Source organism: Lonchura striata, chromosome 2, assembly GCF_050655825.1.
Source record: "Lonchura striata isolate lonStrDom1 chromosome 2, ASM5065582v1, whole genome shotgun sequence".
Classification (NCBI taxonomy): Eukaryota; Metazoa; Chordata; class Aves; order Passeriformes; family Estrildidae; genus Lonchura; species Lonchura striata.
The window spans coordinates 118,136,656-118,158,044 of NC_140704.1; the positions used below are offsets into that span (position 1 = coordinate 118,136,656).

General features: G+C 40.1%; 1 protein-coding gene across 12 annotated transcripts in view; it reads left to right on the forward strand.

Moving 5' to 3' along the window:
• RP1 (RP1 axonemal microtubule associated) overlaps positions 1 to 19,859 on the forward strand; it is a 198,606-nt gene extending 178,747 nt beyond the window's left edge. For 7 of the 12 annotated variants that reach the window (XR_014952905.1, XR_014952903.1, XR_014952909.1 and 4 more), the window contains 4 exons: positions 7,277 to 7,355; positions 7,566 to 7,851; positions 9,415 to 12,297; positions 14,961 to 15,034. Coding sequence is in view for 3 of the 12 variants with exons in the window: in XM_085572110.1 (XP_085428236.1) it covers positions 7,277 to 7,355; positions 7,566 to 7,851; positions 9,415 to 9,493; positions 12,222 to 12,297; positions 14,961 to 15,030 (590 nt within the window). In the remaining 9 variants the exon portion in view is untranslated. Of the gene's footprint in view, positions 1 to 5,196; positions 7,248 to 7,276; positions 7,356 to 7,565; positions 7,852 to 9,414; positions 12,298 to 14,960 lie in introns of those variants that run through there. The other 5 variants (XM_085572110.1, XM_085572111.1, XR_014952910.1 and 2 more) reach the window with 5 other exon arrangements.
• Positions 19,860 to 21,389: the final 1,530 nt, after the last annotated feature.

Sequence of the window (21,389 nt, forward strand, 5' to 3'; positions counted from 1 at the left end):
GGTTCCAGCTGAACCACAAGGGCAGTCACGGTCAGCAGCAGTGGCCCCGGTAGAAACAAGGAAGTCTAAGGTGAAAGCAGAGCACCCTGCAGATAGGGACAGGAATGGAGGAACCTCACAACCCACAGGGGAGCCAGAGATTGCTATCATCACCGAGTCCCTGACGTACGAAAGTCTTCGCAATCTGCATAAAGACATTGTGCGACGAGGGCGTGAGGCTTATGCTACCTGGCTACTCCGGGTTTGGGATCTTATGGGTACAGGCGTGCAGCTGGACGGTAGTGAGGCAAGGAACTTGGGACCCTTGACCCAGGACTCGGGTATAAATCAGGTTTTTGTAAGGGAACCAGGGTCCCTTTCTCTCTGGGAGCGGCTCTTAATGAGTGTCAGGGAGAGGTTTATCCACAGAGAGAGGATGCAAGAGCACCATCATAGAATGCGCTGGAAGACCCTCGAGGAAGGGATCCAACAGCTGAGAGAAGTGGCAGTATTGGAGGTACTCTTTGGGAGGGATGGACGACACAATAATGACCCTGACAAGGTCAGGTGTACGGGACAAATGCTGTGGAGTCTGGCAAATCTTGGGCCATCTCAATACGCCACCTTCATTGCAACGATCAATGCTGACACCCACCGGGAGACAATAGGTTCTGTTGCCAACAAACTTAGGAATTATGAGAGTATGATTAATGGCCCAATGCAGGCTCATATCTCAGCTGTGATTAAGGAGTTTAAAGAGGAGATGAGGGAGGAGATAAGGAAAGTTAATACAGCACCCGTGAGAGTCACAGGCCCCAGAATCAGCACCCAACAATCCCCAGCTAGAGAGAGAGGGTACACCCCAAGGGCTAATCTGTGGTTCTTCCTGCGTGACCATGGGGAAGACATGGGGAGGTGGGATGGGAAACCCACCTCTGTCCTGGCAGCACGGGTCCGTCAACTCAAGGAGGGAAACTCTAACCGGGGGAGTTCCACCAAAGTGAAGGTAGCCTCAACCTCCCGTGACCAAGCTTGTGGGTACGATCTGTCAGACCCCCTTGAAGGGACCTCTAGTATGTATGCCCAGGGAAGGAATGATAACCAGTGTTAGAGGGGCCCTGTCTCTAGCCAGGGAGAGGCACGGGAAAACCGGATCTTCTGGACAGTGTGGATCCGATGGCCTGGCACATCAGAGCCACAAAAATATGATGCTTTAGTTGATACTGGTGCACAGTGTACTCTGATACCATCGGGACATGTGGGGGCAGAGCCTGTTTCCATTGCTGGTGTGACAGGGGGATCACAACAATTGACTCTGGTGGAAGCTGAGGTGAGCCTGACTGGGAAGGAGTGGAAGAAACACCCTATAGTGACTGGCCCAGATGCTCCGTGTATCCTAGGCATAGACTTCCTCCGGAACGGATATTACAAAGACCCAAAGGGACTCAGGTGGGCTTTTGGAATAGCCGCTGTAGAGGCAGAAGACATTAAGCAATTGAACACCTTGCCTGGACTGTCAGAAAACCCCTCTGCAGTAGGACTCCTAAGGGTGGAAGAACAACGCGTGCCAATTGCGACCTCGACAGTGCACCGCCGGCAGTATCGGACGGATCGAGATGCCGTGATCCCCATCCACAAAATGATTCGGGAGCTGGAGAGCCAAGGGGTGGTCAGCAAAACCCACTCACCCTTCAACAGCCCCATCTGGCCTGTGCGCAAATCTGACAAAGAATGGAGATTGACTGTGGACTATCGTGGCTTAAATGAAGTGACTCCACCGCTGAGCGCTGCTGTGCCGGACATGCTGGAACTCCAGTACGAGCTGGAGTCCAAGGCAGCAAAGTGGTATGCCACCATTGATATTGCTAATGCGTTTTTCTCCATTCCTCTGGCAGCAGAATGCAGGCCTCAGTTTGCTTTCACCTGGAGGGGCGTGCAGTACACCTGGAACCGACTGCCCCAGGGGTGGAAACACAGCCCCACCATCTGCCATGGACTGATCCAGGCTGCACTAGAAAAGGGTGAGGCTCCAGAACACCTGCAATACATTGATGACATCATTGTGTGGGGGAGCACAGCGGCAGAAGTGTTTGAGAAAGGTGAGAGGATCATCCAGATACTACTAGAAGCTGGCTTTGCCGTCAAGAAGAGCAAAGTCAAGGGACCTGCCCGAGAGATCCAGTTCCTGGGAGTGAAATGGCAAGATGGACGGCGCCAGATTCCCACTGAGGTCATCAACAAGATCACAGCTATGTCCCCACCAACCAGCAAAAAGGAAACACAAGCTTTCCTGGGTGCCATAGGTTTCTGGAGAATGCACATTCCTGAGTATAGCCAGATTGTGAGCCCTCTTTATCTGGTTACCCGAAAGAAGAATGATTTCCACTGGGGCCCTGAGCAGCAACAAGCCTTCACCCAGATCAAGCAGGAGATCGCTCATGCTGTAGCCCTTGGCCCAGTCAGAACGGGACCAGAGGTCAAGAATGTGCTCTACTCTGCAGCCGGGAACCATGGGTTGTCTTGGAGCCTTTGGCAGAAAGTGCCTGGGGAGACTCGAGGCCGACCACTGGGATTCTGGAGCCGAAGTTACAGAGGGTCTGAAGCCAACTACACTCCCACAGAGAAGGAAATCTTGGCTGCCTTTGAAGGAGTTCAAGCAGCCTCGGAAGTAATTGGCACAGAAGCACAACTCCTCCTGGCACCCCGACTACCGGTGCTGGGGTGGATGTTTAAAGGAAAGGTTCCTACTACCCACCATGCCACTGACGCCACATGGAGCAAATGGATTGCCCTCATCACTCAACGCGCCCGTATTGGAAACCTGAATCGCCCTGGGATTTTGGAGATAATTACGAACTGGCCAGAAGGTGAAAACTTTGGTCTCACTGATGATGAGGAGCAGGTACAAGTGGCAAGGGCTGAAGAAGCTCCACCATACAACCAACTACCAGCAGAGGAGACCTGCTACGCTCTTTTCACTGACGGTTCCTGTCGCATCGTAGGGATGAACCGGAAGTGGAAAGCAGCCGTATGGAGCCCCACACGCCAAGTTGCACAAGCTACCGAAGGAGAAGGTGGATCGAGCCAACTCGCTGAACTCAAGGCCGTTCAGCTGGCTCTGGACATTGCTGAAAGGGAAAAGTGGCCAAAGCTCTACCTTTATACTGATTCATGGATGGTAGCCAATGCTCTGTGGGGCTGGCTGGGAAGGTGGAGAAAGGCCAACTGGCAACGTAGAGGAAAGCCAATCTGGGCTGCTGATATATGGAAAGACATTGCCTCTCGGGTGGAAAAGCTGACGGTGAAAGTCCGTCATGTAGATGCCCATGTCCCCAAAAGTCGGGCTAATGAGGAGCACCGGAACAACGAGCAGGTAGATCAGGCAGCAAAAATAGAGGTGTCAAAGATAGACTTAGATTGGCACCATAAGGGGGAGTTGTTCCTGGCTCGATGGGCTCATGATGCCTCAGGTCATCAGGGCAGAGATGCCACCTACAAGTGGGCACGAGACCGAGGGGTGGATCTAACCATGGACAGTGTTTCCCAGGTTATCCATGACTGTGAGACGTGTGCTGCCATCAAACAGGCCAAGAGGGTGAAGCCCCTATGGTATGGTGGGCGGTGGTCCAAGTACAAGTATGGGGAGGCCTGGCAGATTGACTACATCACACTGCCCCAGACACGCCAAGGCAAGCACTACGTGCTGACCATGGTAGAAGCCACCACTGGATGGCTGGAGACTTTCCCTGTACCTCATGCCACTGCCCGGAACACCATCTTAGGCTTGGAAAAACAAATCCTGTGGAGACACGGCACCCCTGAGAGAATTGAGTCTGACAACGGCACCCATTTCAAGAACAGCCTTATCAACACCTGGGCCAGAGAACATGGTATCGAATGGATATATCATATTCCCTATCATGCTCCAGCTGCCGGCAAAGTTGAACGGTGCAACGGACTCCTTAAGACTACCCTGAAGGCACTCGGTGGGGGAACATTTAGAAACTGGGAAATTAACCTGGCAAAAGCAACCTGGATGGTCAACACCCGGGGGTCTGTCAATCGAGCTGGCTCTGCTCAGTCAGAACCCTTACACGCAGTAGATGGAGATAAGGTCCCTGTAGTACATATGAAAGGTATTTTAGGGAAAACTGTTTGGATTAATCCCACCTCAGGCAAAGACCAACCCATTCGTGGGATTGTCTTTGCTCAAGGACCTGGTTACACTTGGTGGGTAATGCAGGAAGATGGGGAGACCCGCTGTGTACCACAGGGAAACTTAGTCTTAAGAGAGAACTGGGTGTAAGATTTCATGGTGTGCAGATGGAAATAGAATAAGGGGTGGATAATGTCCTGGGTTGTAAGATAAGCTTGTATTCCATTTGCCATCTGTCGAAGGCGAACCGGTTGGACAGGTTTTTTGTTATCTCTCTCAGAGACAATGGTTTGTGTATACACCTTTGACTGATTCAATGAAAGGCTGAAAAAATGTAACGCCGTGAGGGGTCCCACCCAGAGGGGGGAAGCAGCTCTCCCTCTTCTTCGCGGGACTCCGAGAGAAGCAGCTCTCTCACTCTCTCTTCGCGGGATTCCGAGAGAAGCAGCTCTCCCTCTTCTTTGCGGGACTCCGAGAGAAGCACCTCTCTCTCTCTCTTCGCGGGATTCCGAGAGAAGCAGCTCTCCCTCTTCTTTGCGGGACTCCGAGAGAAGCACCTCTCTCTCTCTCTTCGCGGGATTCCCGGGGAAAGCAGCTCTCGCTCTCTCTCTCTCTTCGGCGGCACCCGCAGCGAAGCAGCCGGCGCGCGCAGAGGCGACGGCAGCGGAGCTCAGAGGCAACCCCGGCGCAGAGGAAGACCGGCCCCACTGCCACCAGATCTTCAGAGGAAAATTATACCCTTCTAAAGATCACCACTTCAGCTGCAACTCATCAACTATTGCAAGAGAAAGCAATTGTCCCAGCAAAACCTGATACTGGCATTCCTCAGGTTCTAGACTTTTTCTTTCACTAGTTTTGTTTGTACCGATTGCATTTTCCTTTTTAAATTGTTGTCTAGTTTTCTCCTAGTAAAGAATTGTTACTCCCACTCCCATATCTTTGCCTGAGAGCCTTTTAATTTAAAGATCCTCGTAATTCAGAGGGAGGGGGGTTTGCCGTTCTCCATTGCACAGGAGGCTTTGCCCTCTTTCACAGACTCCTGTCTTGTCTAACCAAGACACCTCCTCTTAAAGACAACAAAGTCACTGCCAGAGTTAAATCTTAGTTAATTCCTTTTGGCTATTTTTTCTAAAGCATAGTGTTTTATAAAGCAAAATCCTACATTTTGACAAATTAAAATCCTGGGATCTAAAGGTTATAATAGTATTGCATCAAGAAAGTAATTGAAGATGAATATAATTATATTCTGCACTTAATACATGTTCTACTAATAAGTTATCTAGGAGAATGATTATTACTCAAGTAAGAAATTGATATTGTTTAATTTTCCTTCTGTGAGTCAATTATTTTCACTGTTTCTCCCCCAGTTCAGTTTTCTCCCTGCAACACTCAGAGACAAATTTTACCTCTGTTTGGAAGTCAGCAAGTTTTGTCACTGAACTTCCTTAAAATTGTTTTGACTTCAATATCTCTCTGCTTTATCTGTAGGATGGCTATCATGCTACTAATTCAAAGAATTAATTATAAAGTTTTTTGAAATCCGTTAATGAAATTTGCTATATAATTGCAAATCATTAATATGCATTACACTTGACCATTTTCAGACAGTTTTCTAGGGAAGCAAGGGTTCTATGTTTGCACTTTATCCATCTTCTTTTTTTTTTGTTTGCTCATCTGGAGGCTCCTAATAAAAACCTTTTAGGCACAGCACCCAATTTCAACCAAGTATGTGAGGTGACATTTGGGCAGGGAGCATCCACGAGCTCCTTGGCTGGTCACACATCCTGTGCCCAGCACAGGCTGCCTTGGTCACCCCAGGGGGACACGTGTGGAGGTGCAGTTTCTCTGTAGGGGAAGGAGAAGGAAAACCCTGCCATGCTGCTGGCGGGAGCAAGGCGTGCAGTTCATGCTTTTGTTTCCCCGCAGCTTCAGCTGTGAAAGTTAACTACAGCCATCTGTCTGAGTGACAGTCACTGAATGTGGCAATTGTGTGTAGCCAAAGGGCACCATGGAGAATGAGACAAGCAAGTCTTTTCCATTCAGGTTTGAAAACACAATTCACAAAGGAGGGACATTGGGCTCATTGCCTCTGTTTGTGTTATGAAGAGAGAATTGGGATGTTGTATAACAGATATTTCTTCCAAAGGAGTTACTTAGATGATAAAACACTTTAGATGAGTGAGGGTGTCCATATTGTAATTAAGCTTGTTTGAACTGAGGTTAGTTTAGACCAAGACTTTGAACCAAAAGTTCCAAACCCCATAAAATATCTTTAAAGTCAGATCTACCTTGCAGGACTGATCAGTTCAGGCAATGTTCTCTAGTGCATTTATACTTTCATTCCTTACCAGAGCAAATTTTTAAGATGAGATGGTTCATGATCCCTTCCTGAATCTTCTGACTCTCCCTATGCACGTGTCTTGGCAGGTCATGAGGTATAACACAATGTCTTGGATTCCTCCACAGAAGTCTGATATCCTATTGATATAATTAAAGGGAGCTGGATAGTACTAGAAGAGATGCAGTTCGTTGAACAGATCTGAAGTTACAAATAATAGAAGGGAAAATGAATAGTCTTCATGACTAAGGAGTGGCAAGACACTCAGGCCATGCAGCTGAAGCCCCCAATAGAAAATTCAAAAAGGAGTGTAAGTCAGAGAGCAATTTTTCCCAAACAGCAGAGGGATACAATGAGCTGCCAAACTCCCCTCCTACCTGCCACCTAATGAGATCATCTTTGTGCTGCATGTGGAATAGGGCTCCAGTCCTCTTGTCAACCAGTCACTGAGGAGGAAGCAACAGACGTGTATTTCTGCTCTTCCTTCTCAAACGTGCCTGCCCGAGTCATGCTGAATCTTTTCTGCATGCCCGTCCAAGGACAGCGAGGACAGTACTCCTTTGCTTCACTAAGGACAGTACTCACTTTGCTTACTCCTAAATTTCTAAGTTGAGGTTTACAAATAGGAACAAAATAAAGAATCTTGTAGTTGTTCCAGCACTTTCAACTCAGTTGTTTGCATTCCTAAATTAATGAAAAAATGAAGTTTTCATATAGTAAGAATGCCATCATTATACCAACAACACTCTACCTAATTTTTGTCATGCAATGGAATATTTTCACTATGATCTTCTTCTTTGCAGACTGCAAATTGGACATCAAAAAACTGCATGTGCAAGAAGCTGCAAAGGAGCATCCTATCTATGTATTTGAAGTGAATGAGTAAGTATATTGTGTAAAGCTAGTATTTTTTTTAATAGCACAATACTTGAAATTGCTGACACTGAATAAAAGTGACTGCCATAGAGTAATTCTTTCAATAGATATTTTAAAAATATGCCCATCTTTACCTGTTCCACATAAATTAATAGGATTTTTTTCATGTAACCTATTATTTACTTATCAAAAAATAAATGTGGTTCTGTTTTTCAGAGAATTTTCTGTGAATGCAAATAAGCCCAAAATACAGAGAGAAATTCCAAGATCTTTTGTTATTAGAGGAGAGGAACAAAAGAATGACATAGATAACAACTTGAATGAAAAAGGAAGTAAAGTAAAAAAATTGACAGAGTATACTATTAAAGTGTATACAGGTGACAAAAGGGGAGCAGGGACTGATGCCAATGTGCATATTATTTTATTTGGGAATGAGGAGAAATCTGAGGTATTTCAACTCTCTCAGTCACTGGAGCATCAGAACCCCTTTGAAAGAGGAAAGGTGAGTACACAGATTTTATAGGTCCATTTCTGTACCGGAAAAGCAGACATTAAATCTATGCAAGTTCCTTGGAAAACTTGAGGCATTTATTCTGTTTTCAACATCACTATATGAGGTATAGTCTTATCTTGCCCTGTGTTTCTTCTTTCCATGAGATTCACCAAGGAACATTTTACTTCTATTGTATCTAGCTGTCTCTGCTGCTCTTCTGCCTATTAATCCCAAATATATCTTCATACTGCCTCCACTTAGTGCCCAGTTATGTATTTCCTCATTCTGAAATGCACAGCATGAGTTGCCTGAACATGTGTGTACACCACCCTGTGCTCTTGCACACACCTTGAATATTGTGCATGAGAACACATCAGTCTCTTACCTCCCATCATTTTACTTTGCCATGGAAACTGGTGCTGCGAGCATCCCTGGGTGTATAAGCCTAAAATCAGGTGAAATGGAACCATACACATCAGCCTGATTCTAAGATCCATCATGCTTTAGGCTGTTTATCAGAGACCCTTATTTCAGATACAGACATTTGAATAAGAATGCAGATTCTCTGCATGACGTCCTACTGCCTTAGCTGGATGTTTTCCTAATGTAACAAACATATTATTCTGGCAAAGAAATTGCTCTGTTTGGTCACCACCTGTGCAATGCAGTACAATGATGGTTACCCTTAAGTTAAAAAAAAAAAAAAATATATATATATATATATATTCTCTGTAACTTTCTCTTGTGAAGATATTGAATGGTAATGACTAAATAATTAGAACTCCAGTGAAAATATGTCCCTTAAGAGATCTACCTCATTATCTCCAGCAATATTAATCATCTTTTTACCTGGAATTAATCTAAGTTTCTTCAGCCAGGTTATCTGTGAGATAAAGACATTTACCCATGAATTGTCTTCCATACTGAGGAGGATAATAAATCTAGCTACCTACAGGCACAAGGAGCAAGTAAAAAAGTGTCTTCTGTAGTACTTCCGTTTGCCTGGTACTACACAGGAGGTGTCATTACCCTACAAAAAAGAACAGTAGATACATAGAAATCCTGTTAGCTATCCAGCTAAGCTGATGAATAGCCAGTGATGTCAAAGGTCTTAGGAAAAACAGATTTCTTTTTGAAGATCTGCAATATGAAACAATGTAATATTTAAAATTTATATATATCATATTTAAGAGGAATAATGGTTAATGTAGTAAAAGCCTTTAACTTTTCTGTTCCTGAATTTTTATTTATGAATCGTATACTAAAACCATTTTAGAAGACTGCCAGTTGAGGATTCATGAGACCAAAAATGTTTTCACAGTAGATGAAAGTCAAGAAAGAGGTAGGAATTGTCATACTATAAGTTGAAAAATGAATTTTTTGTGTTGAAACTGGGACCTAATAGGAGAGAATGTGTGTCACACATCAGTTGGGAAAATAAGCCACATTAGTGGTTCTCTTATTCTGAACTTCTACTATTACACTTGAATTGGTCTCAGAAGTAACCTAGACAAATATGTAATCTTCCAAACATTATATCATATTTTTAATAATTATATTTTAATATTAAAGGTTGATACCTTCAAGATTAAGACAAAAAAATTAGGCAGCCTATGTTCAATTGAAATTGGCCACGATGGGAAAGGATTTGGTAAGTATTCTGTTTTCAGTAGTCGTGCAAACATCTTCTGCTTAAGGATCTGCCTGACATTTGGAAAGGTGCTTGAAGTCACACTGCTGCTACAGATAGCTAATACAAATCTGTGTACAAATGAGGTCAGCTTTACTGCCCTTGTTTTCACCCCCTCTATCACATTTCCCTTGACTATGCCACAATTCTTTTTCTAACAGATCTAGTTAAAATAAACCTCAGATAATTTTATCCTTCAAACATTGCTCAGCCAAACCCCTTATTAGATGTCTTAAATAAGATAGGATTGAATTTTCAAACTGCAGGCTTAACTTCCCATGATTTGAGCAAGTCTGGGGACTCTGATCAAAGCATGCTGTAGCTCCCTCTCACACCCATAGATCTCCTCTTGTAAAGCCTGAGAACACCAGTGTGCACCAGGTCCTGCCCTGATGTTAAGTTAGGAGGTAGCTATAGAACATAACCACACATGATGATGAAAAATGTTTCTGTGAACAGTAATCTCTAGACTCTGAATTTTACATAAAAATAAAATGGGAGACTCAGGCATATAATCTTTTTAGCTTACAGTTAATAGTGTTAAAAACCCTTAGGGATATGCAGCTATCAAGATATATACACACATACAGAGATATACAAACACATACACTGAATTTTCAGGGAATGCATAACTTGAATCAAAAAGGGTCTGATTGCATTAAGATATTCTAGTCAGGTGAAGTTTGCTTAACCCATCTCAAAGAAATAGGTTTAGGTTTAATAATATCTGATTAATCTAAGTTAATGAGGCATCATAAAGTTCCAAAGGGTTTATCATTTCTAGGATGAACCAATAAAAATTCTGCAATTCCTATTTGGAGAAAGTTGAACAGCTTTTTTATTTTCCTAACCACCCAGTCATGTCATATATTTCACGGTGTTGAAAACAGAAAAATCACTAAACCTGTTGAAATATCTATAATAAACAAGATTGTCCTGCTGACTTTCATCTTATTTGTGATAACTGCTATGCATGCACACAGTTCATCTTAGATCTGATATGGGAAGGGAACTCCACAATTGCAGACTTATAGCACTGAGAGTTGCACAGAAGTCTGCAGGTGAAATAATAGATTGAACTTTTATTTCCTGAATCCTGATCTATCAACAATATTATTATTTTTCCTCTCTGTGTCCTGATCAACAGCACACAGCTGCTAATAGTGCCTTCCTAGCACAGCTGGTGTGTGTTGAGTCATCTTAGACATGACAACCTTCCTCTAAATATTTCTCTGAAATTACCTCCAAGTGTCTTTTGTCAAATCAGATGTTATCCCCACAAGCTTCCTGAAATGTTAGAGTACCTCTTTGAGATGTTCTGTTTGCTAATATATCCTAGCTACCTCTGGATTTCTCCATACCTGGAGACTTTAGTGAGGTCTGTTGGAGTTTTGTCAATAAAGGATGAAGCGTTAGATTTTAATCTTTGCAAGAGAGCAAACTTACCTTTCTATTCTTTTGTAAAGGGTCGTGTAAATTTGAGAGACTGTAACATTTTGCTGATGATCTTGACTCTGATTTAGAGATTTTGTGAAAGGTCATCTATTCCAAGTAGAGTCTATGGTATATTAAAGCATTCACAAGATTTCATTAAAAGAGTTTCAAAAGTACTTCACAATATCAATAAATGGATTTTGCGAATTGAAGGTGGAATACCTAGACACCCTTCATGGCCTACTTAACCCAGCTATTTTATTGAAAATGTCATTGAATAAAAAGAAACATTGCTGTACCTTTACATTTTATCCAAACTGACACTATTTGCAAATATTTTTATATTACATTTTTAGCATGTGCAATTAAAATTTAGTATTTACAAATAAAATATTTTATTGGTTTTAGCCTACTTAGTACTTCATGCAAATATTTGAAAACCAAAATAATTAGATATGATCTAGTTCTTTATCTCTAGGACACGTAAAGAGTACTAAAATGTTGTCAATTGCCAGCAGTATGATCCCAATTAGTTTTAAAATGTTTTCCTTAAGTATTTGCATTGACAAACACAACTAAAGATATCAGCACAGACATTGTATATATAAAATAAAGTTTTGGTTTTAAAATATTAATATTTTGATATTCTATGAAATAAAATTCTATATCACAACAATTTAGGTATTTCTTCACACAAAAACCAGGAGATTAAATTAAAATATTTAGTATCTTAAAGCTGAAACAAATATGAGTGCTGACCTAAATGAAAATGCTATTCTAATTCATGAGTGCTGAAAAAATAGGGATATAAGAAGCATTCTGTTTCAACACTTGGTTCACATCCATATCAATATATTAATTAGAAAAAAGTAGTAGAATGCCCACTAGGGGTGCATTTTGAGTGCATTTCCAAGTACCTGAAAGGGCAAAATGGGTTTTCAAGAATGTATTAAATATTACCATGCACACTATTTCATTTGTCTTACTGCCTGTTCTATCCAATCTGGAAAAATAAGTTTTTAAAAAAATCCTCCATTACATTTTCTGTCAAAAACATCAAAGACCTTCCCTGTAAAACAAAGGGATGTTGATAGTAATTTGAATAATCTGTGTTTCAGTTTTATTATTGATGTTGAATTTACTTGGAAGTACTGAACAACATGGGGTTTGGGAAATGAAATTAGAAACCTTTCTTATGCTGTATTTGTGTTTTGATTATATTAAATTTGCTCTTTATTTTTTTTTCCTTCTACAGCAAGTGGCTGGTTTCTAGAAAAAGTGGAAATCACAGATGCAGCTAGGAATTCAACGCATTGCTTCAACTGTAACAGGTCAGTAGATCAGTCCATCATCACCCTGTACATGCTGTTTTCTTTTTCACAAATCTCTCAGTTGCTTCTGTCTGGTTTTCTAAGACAGTAATGATGTTTTTTTTCCAATGTTGTGTTCCTATCACTCCATCCCCAATGACGTTTGAACCCTTCAGCCAGCTTGAAACTAACTTGTCAGAAGAATTGTTAGAGGACGATGCTCGATTTTTCCACAGAATTAAAACTGGATGATTGTAGGAGAGAGAGAGAAAGAGCCATAATTTAATGCCTTTTCCAAGAGAAAGTATTCGTACATATTTTGAACACAAGAGGTAGATGGTGTCTGGTGAGCCATTATACAAGCATTAGCACATAAATAGCTCTGGCAAACATATCAGGGATAAGCAAACAGGCATGGAAGGAAATCAGAAAGGAGGACAGTGGAATATGGCAGCATAGATTAAAAACTCAAGGAATAAGTAATGTATTTTACTGAGCAAAGGCAACATTAAAACATTAGAATCCTTATGTTTCAATGCTTGCTTAGTAAGGGCCCAAGATACACTCATAAATAGGATAAAGACTAAAGAAAGCTTTATATAATATAATGTAAAACTGTAATGATCTAAATTTAGAAATATATTTAGGTAATGGGTTGCTTGGGTAAAGGGCTACTGATGTGCAAAAAGAAGGTGCACATCAGTCTGCATCAAACTGAAACAATACAATTTCAAAAATTGGAAATTAAATGGAAGGGTATACTTGGAGTGATTGTTCACTACAATATATCATTCACAGCTTGAAGAATTTCTGAATAAATAACTGATGCAAACATATTCATGTCATTCCAAGTGGAAATTAGCTTTTTAATGCATCTGGAGAACACAGAAGTGTGAAAATTTACAATCTACCTGTATCTAGAAAGAGGAATGTTACCTGGTAATCTGGAAACAGAAATGGTAGCCAAGAATATTTAATTTTATCCTTTCCCTAAATATTTCTGTAGACTTGACAATTAATGGAAGCCAAATCCCAGCCCCTGTGCCAAAAAAAGGTGACTTTTAAAGTTCTTGGATACTCAGTTTGTCTCTACAGTCTAAATCACGAGAGGGAGGGTGTTACTGACCTCAACACATTAAACTTCTTCCAACAGCAATAAACTTCCCTTGCTTCAGCTTCCTCCTAAGGCATGCTCAGATGCTCTCAAATCCTCTAAATACCTAAATCTAAGTTAGTGGGCATTAAGCAATGTTCTTAAACCACAAATATGGTTTCTCAGATGCACAACAAAATCCATGACAGGATTTTCAGGATTTGATGCCACTTCACCTCTTGCTTGTAAGGGTTCTCAGACCACACCAGTCAGAGGAAGATTCTTGCAGAAGATAGACTGCAGCAAACATTTTTTTCCAGATATTTGTGGGTTTTTTTCAATTTTATTTAGAATCTTCTAGTAAAATTGCAAAGATATATGAGAGACTGGCACACAGAAATTGAATCACATCATTGATATAAGTGAGTGACTGGCACAGATTGATCCTACATGCTGCTGATAAGAACATTCAACTGGGGCCTTGTTGGGCTATGTGCCTACCTTGAAGTGTATCAACCCACTCGTACTGGAAGTTATTTAGTAGGAGAGATTAGGAGGTTAACCCCAGGGCACTCAGTGACCCAGAGGTTCCTCAGATAGAGGAAACTCTAAGTTCATGGTCCTCTCCCAGCTGAGCCATGGAGGTCCTCATGGAGCTCCTCTTCTCATGGCCTACGGAGTGAATGGGAAATGGGCTCATTCTCTCCCACAAAAAAAGACTCCACCAATACAAATAATGTCTGTAAAAGACATTAATCACGGAGAAACCTGAATCCTTTGCTAACCCATTTAAATGCCTGTTATCTAGCTTTCCTAGGCTCTGTGACTTCCACTTACAGTTTTAGCTGCCAAAATCAGTTTTGCTTCAGCTTGGACCTGTTTATCTTCAGCCATATCTCCCTGCTGCTGGATGGTGCAGCTTCAGATGCGAATTACTTTCATGCTGTACTTACTGTCTGGGAATCCCTCCCACACATGTAGATATCAAATCAGGTAGACTGCCATAAACCTTCCAAAGTATAGAAGATTTTTAACTCTCTTTGGAAATTAATACCACTGTATACATGGTTCCAGTTAAAATCAGTCTACCCAAACTTTGGACTCAGGCTTGTTTCTCATATAATCAACAGTAAAAGCTCCATAGGTTCTTACAGGGCTAGGATTGGGCCCATCATGCAACTCAGTATTTTGTGAACCAACAAAGAGATATGGGAAAGAGAGTTCCTGGAATGAATTACAAGGACAATAACCTGCTATCACAGAACACGTTTCCCTACTCTAAATTATCCTGATTTTATTGTCATTCTTTAGATCAATTTACTAGTTACCTATGTGACCAAAAAATGAAATTCATGTGTATTTCATAAATATATTAATAAAGTTAATTACACTTTAAATTTACACATATGTGAATACTAAACCAAAAATTTTAAAAGTCACAATTTTCTTCAGATTGTTGTTTTCTTCTCAACAAACCAATGTAAAAACTCTTAGAAAATCAAAAGTGCAGAACCAGGCTCTCACAAATTGTCTGTTTCTTAAGTTTTATATGTGCTGTGTCTATGACAGGTTTTTATGTTTTTCCCTTAAGGTGGCTCTCTGAAGATGAAAATGATGGCCTCACCGTAGTGCAGCTTTATCCACAGCTGCTTGATTTCTGATTCTTTCTGAGTGTGATGCTTCTCCAAATCCATGCTGATTTGATTTACTTGTCTTTTGTAATTCTGAAGGCATTGTAATTATTGTGAAGAAAAGTCAAAACAATGTATTAAAAACATCACAGTAAATGAAATATGTCTAATGTGAACACAGAATTCTGATCCTATTATAGATGCTCAAAAACTTTGCATGACAGAAATTTAGATATCAGAAACTTAAATCTGTAACATGTCTCTGTGGACTTGAACTGAGCAATCATAATTGTAGTATGTAGTTACATATGTAGTAACATACTCAAATATTTGTGTTTCAGTAATGATTTGTGGGTAAGGTAAATTTAGCTCATTTCAAATCTATCAGTATGTATTTATTTGATTTTTTTTTTTCATTTTCATCATTTATTAAAATTTAGATATTTAAAAAATAATTTCCCAAACAAACTGCAAAACCCTTCAGCCTTACTACATATTGCTTCTCTTAAGACCATAACAGAGAGTAAGAAAGATCTTGTTATTCAGAAGTTCACCCTGTGTTGGTAAGCCTGTCACTGACATTTGGTTGTACAATCTTGTAGCTGAGCCAGAACCTCAGCTGAGAATCTTTAGATCCAAAGGGTCTCTTAAGAGAGGCTGTTATCAGTGACACTGCAATAGCTTAGGCAGGCTTAGGCAGCTCCCTGCTCAGCTTGATGATTTTTGCAGTGCCTCTCCTTAGCTATCAAACCAGCTTTCCAGTGCTATATGTGTGAATGCCTTCATGTCAAAGAAAATCAACAAAAAAGGCCCATTTTTCTTTTTTTTGCAAAAGCACACTAAAAAAAAAGTATCTTGCTATAAATGCACAAATTAATGTTTTATTTGGTAGGCTTTGATATTGCCAGAATTGACTTAGGAAGGATTTAGGATACAGACAAGTCTGAAATGTAATCAAGACTTGCACACCACCTGAAGTTTCATGTGTGTGACCAAAATACAAATATTTTATATAAGCTATGCAAGACATCCCTCTCTTAATCAAGGACTTCACGTTTTGTACCTCCAAAATCTAAAATCTTTCTGAAGATCCAAATTTTAGACTTGTTTCACCCTCAAGCAATTACCATGTTATTGGGCTCTCTATAATTATAAGAAATAAATGAGTTTTTAATCTGTGTTGATAAAACATTGTCTGACTGTCTTTTTTAATATGGTTAATGTTTATTTACTCACACTATTATGTGAAATTAGGACAGTTGGCTGACATCTGCATGAGTGATGAGATCTCTGTTGCTACCTTGACACAAGAATAAATAATAAATGCTTATATTTGGCCTTGGTAGGTAACATAACTTTTAAATATAATTTTTATCTACAAATGTCATCAAAAGGACAACTATTGTAAGGTGTGGATGTGGTCAGTGTGAGCAATGGAATGCCAAATTATTCTTTTTTTTTCTGTTGACACTCCTACCACACTCACTGGAATGGATTTGAAATTGTATCCCCAGAGCCCACAGCTCACTCACTTAGTATCAGTATTCATTACACTGAATCACTTGGTTGTGATCTATTATGTGATTTGTTTCATTATTATGTGTTTCATTAATAGTTTGTAATACTAGCTCCCTTTGATGCCATTTCTGATTTATCAAGTGTAAATAATGCCTTTCTAATCTGTTTTTCTTTACTAAGAGTGATACCCTTCTTCTGCAGCTGCCTTCCATACTTGAATTATTTTCTCTACCTATACAGTGTCCAAATCAGGTTTTGGATTTGCTTTCCTGGATCCAGAGCTGTGCACACAACTCTCTAACCCTTTCAATAATGGGACCAGCACTGCAGAGGGCTTCATTTCAAGAGCATCATGAGTGCTCACAGCACACAATACCAGGGGATTACACTTGGATAAGAAAATGTGAAATATAACCATATAACCCTCCCCACTCAGGTCTTGCTTAGAAGACATTCCAGTTAGCATACCTATCTTGTGACTGGTGCCAAATCCCAAACATGCTTCTTCCATATGATGTGGGCTGTGTTTGGCACAGAAGTCACTCAATCTCTGTCCCTTGCCAGTGGGATGATTTCTGGAAAAAATTGCTGGTCAAAGACAGGGACATTACAAAGGTGCCTCCTCGTGTGCACTCTGCTGTTCCTGCACAGCAAGGGTGCTGCCCTGCTTTTTTTCTTCCCAACACCCTGCCCTGCCTATGGAGAGCCTGGGCAGATACTGACACTACTGATGCTTCCATGGGGAACAGAGATGTAGCATGGAAAAGAGACTGCCTGGGTCAACAAGTAGTCCAGGAATTTGACACACAGAGTAGCCTTGGAAGGAGCAGTGAGGTAACTGAATCAGTTGGAGCAGGAAAGGCTGTAGTGGAGAGAAGGTTTGACTTCTACTGCCTCTGTTGCAACCTGACTAAAGGACTGTGAAAGAAGGCAGGCTAGAAGATTTTGCTGCTATTATTATTAAACATTTGATTATGCACTGCAGACAAAGACTGAAGTTAAATATTAGCCTGAAGCTGAAATACTTACCCTGCAGACCATATCATAGACTCTTAAAAAAACCCCCTAAGTCTGAAAATGTCCATTAGAGTCCAGTTAACTGTATCTTTTTTCCTCATCTGCCTCTCCTGGTATGCTGGTATATGTCTATTAATAGGTTGATCTAGATACATTTCTTCCCTTTTAAGCCCTTAAGTGTCTCGGTTTCTTTTGCTGTTGATGTTAAGGATTTGAAAAAAATATAATCATGTTCTGACTGGCTCATTGGACCATTTAATATTCTCCCAGCAACTCCAAGTACTGTTTTTCTGAAACTCATCATACATAAGAAAGGATTCCTTCCTTTTAAGTACATATGAGCAGTTGTATTGCATCTATCCATCCTGTAGTTTGTCAGTTGTGGAAATGGCAAGAGAATAATAAAAAAGGGAGTACCAAGTGCTCCTTTGAGTTCCTTTAGACATCTTGGATGAATGTCATCTATTCCTTCATTGTTAGTATTTATAAATGTCTATGCAAATATAAACCCCCTCTGCTCACATACAGTCTGAAATGGTCCTTTGCACATCTCCATGAAGAAAGGCAGTAGACTGGAAAAGTTCATAAAATCCTCTGTACTTAGCTGTGCAAAGTAGTGTCATAACTTTCTGTGCTGTGGCTAAACCCTTTTCTTTTGCTTGAATGAAAATAATTTTAAACAGTGAATCAAAAAGGGGAAAGAAAATGGGACTTTAATTTTTTTTAAAATTCTTGTAAATTCTTAATTACATCTTACAGTGTCAGAAGGCATGTTAATATTTCCTTAGGTATTCTAGAAATGCTTTTCCATTTATCATAAAAGGTGATGTCCCTGATAGTTGGTTTCTGCATGCACAATAGCAGCAAAAGAGTTGTCAGCATTGTACAAGGTTGCAAGCTTGCTTCCTTGCTGTCTTCCTATATCTCTGTCTTCTCCTATAATTCCTTATATATTTATGTCTATCTTTGATTATATATTTTAATGCAAGCTATGAAGCAACCTGAAAGGTGACTGACACCCATTTCTAAATAATAAATGTAAACTTAAGAAATCCTGAGTTAAATCTTAAAAAAATCCCAAGAAATAATTCCTTCTTTCATAGGTAATTGAAAAATCCCTATGCTATCTTCAAAGCATGGCTATTCTCTTTCTGCTTAAACCTGGAATATACCTATTAATCTATCTGGAGTGTACAGTTGAATCTATTTATATATTTCTAATGTTTAGACATCTGGCAATATAATAAAACAAACGACAGCCACAATTCACCATGAAATTTAAATGTGTGCCCAAAATATCTTTGCCTAAAGAATACGGATAAAAAAATAATTTCAACTGCTCTGATTTATAGTCTTCCTTAATTTAAGTGTACACCTAAGAACCCCTCAACATTGGGTCTCTGAGATCTCATGTGGAGTGTGTGTGTGTTTTCATTTTCACATTAACCTTGGCATGCTACAGAAAAGAGCCCAAGATGTACCAAATAACACATATCAATATCAGGGTGTTATAAAGCAAAGTAACTTCAGAAGCCAGGGAACCTTCCAGAGTATTATTTATAATTGCAAAAGAGGACTAACATACAGAGATACTGGATTCATCCCTCTTTCGTAAATGTAAAAGTATAGAGTTTGAAAAATATTTTTGTATGAATCTACATGTATACCCATAAATAAAATAATCTAAACCTAAAGAAAGAAACCAATTGCTCTTTATATTTTTTAAAAATAGATAGTATTTTAATATTCATTTTCTAAACAGTGTATCAATTTATGAATGTATTTCTGATTTGTGCTTATGCTAATTTGCTGAAATGTTGTCCTAATTGAAAGGAAATGTATCCTTCCTTTGTAATGAAGTATTTCAGGTATCAGATCATACAGTGGCATGTGCCTGTTAGAATGAAGCTAGTTGGGCAAAAAGACAATGAAGTATTTTAGTACATAAATGTTAAACACACAGCCTAGATTACAACTTCCACTGACACCTGTGTGTATAGTTTAAACATGAATCTATTAAAAATATCTAAAACCTATGAACATCTTGTAGAATGGTTCCTACTTGATGGTCTGAAAGAAATTGATTTCATGTGCATCTGTGCCTGAGGGCACTGTATTAACATGGAAAAAAGAAATCCAGTTCTATGGAAGACATAGGAGTAAGACTATATCTGAATGAGTGAATGAGAAAATAAATATTCATCAGATTCTCCACCAGGTCAAACCAGTTTTGTGTCAAACACATCTAGAGAGAGGAAAGTGCAGTGCAGGAAAAGACTGGGTGACTTTGGGAGAGAAATAATATTAGACAGGAGTGAGGGGTGAAAGGAAGGGAAGGGAAGGGAAGGGAAGGGAAGGGAAGGGAAGGGAAGGGAAGGGAAGGGAAGGGAAGGGAAGGGAAGGGAAGGGAAGGGAAGGGAAGGGAAGGGAAGGGAAGGGAAGGGAAGGGAAGGGAAGGGAAGGGAAGGGAAGGGAAGGGAAGGGAAGGGAAGGGAAGGGAAGGGAAGGGAAGGGAAGGGAAGGGAAGGGAAGGGAAGGGAATCCCTTTTGAATTAGGACTTCTTTGTTTCTAAGAGGGGCTGCTCAGGAGCTCTGCTCAGCATTGCAAACCCTGCCAGGACACTAGGATTATGCACAACTTCTTCTTGATGCAGAACTACTCCCTAAAGGACTGCCTAGAGTAAGAAATGCAGGCTTTTGTGCCAGAACACTTCCAGAGGATGTCAAGTCCAGGTACAATGAGCTTACTCTAATGCTTTGGTTGGTCTGAACTAGAAGAAAGTGCAGAAACTAAAGCACTAAACTGAAATTGCCAAAAGTAATGCCAAACAAAATCAAATATATTTTGGAATAATTTTAAAGGATGCATGCAAAAATTGATTAGACCTATAGGGTATAATGATATTCTAATGGCAAAATGAGAGGGATACAAACAAAAGTTTGTGTGCATTTTGAAAAGGCAGTATGTATAGCACAACTACAGAAGAGATGCACATCTTAGGATGTGAAGAACTAAAAGATACTTTAGAGTAAAGATAAGAGGATTGGAAGCTTGTTTCTTGGACATTTAGGTTTGAGTTGATAATGGTCTACAATGAAACAGAAGGACGTGTACACACAAAAAGTATTCCTAAAGTAGATCAAGATTCTAAGGGTCAAAAAAGGGAAACAGTTGTAACTCAGAAAAAAACAAAAGCAGTGATACCCATAAAAATGTCTTTAAAGAAAGGAGAGGAAAAAGGAAGTAATGAATAAAATCTCCTTCAGAGAAAAACTAGTTTTACATGAGAAATGAATGTACTTGGTTGTCTGTTCTTGGTTTATGAAATATGTATTTATGTCTGCGATCTCATTTTTGTCCTTCAATTATATTTTGTAATTAATAATTTCTGAGATTTAGGAACAACATTGGCTTGCTGAATGCATGCTGTTTTGTACACAATGTGTATACAAACACTTCTGGCCTTGATACAGCTCCACAGAAGTTATGCCAGTCTAACAGAGAGGAAATTTGGTTCTGTTGTTATTATCATTATTATTATTTGGGATCCTTTTCATTTGTTATCTTTAAAGAGAGAAAACAAACCAGAAGACATTCCTCTTATCAAGTATCAAACAGCCTTTAATTTAAGTTTAAATGTTCATCTATTGCACTGCCTTTCTTTAACAGACAGCTATTGTTAATATGAAAATCAGTGTGAAAGAATATTATTTCCCTCACAAATGCAACAGTAGCTGAATCCAAACAGAGCAAAGCTAGCCAACCAACAAAAAAAGCAAAAAGAGGAGAGGAGAGGAGAGGAGAGGAGAGGAGAGGAGAGGAGAGGAGAGGAGAGGAGAGGAGAGGAGAGGAG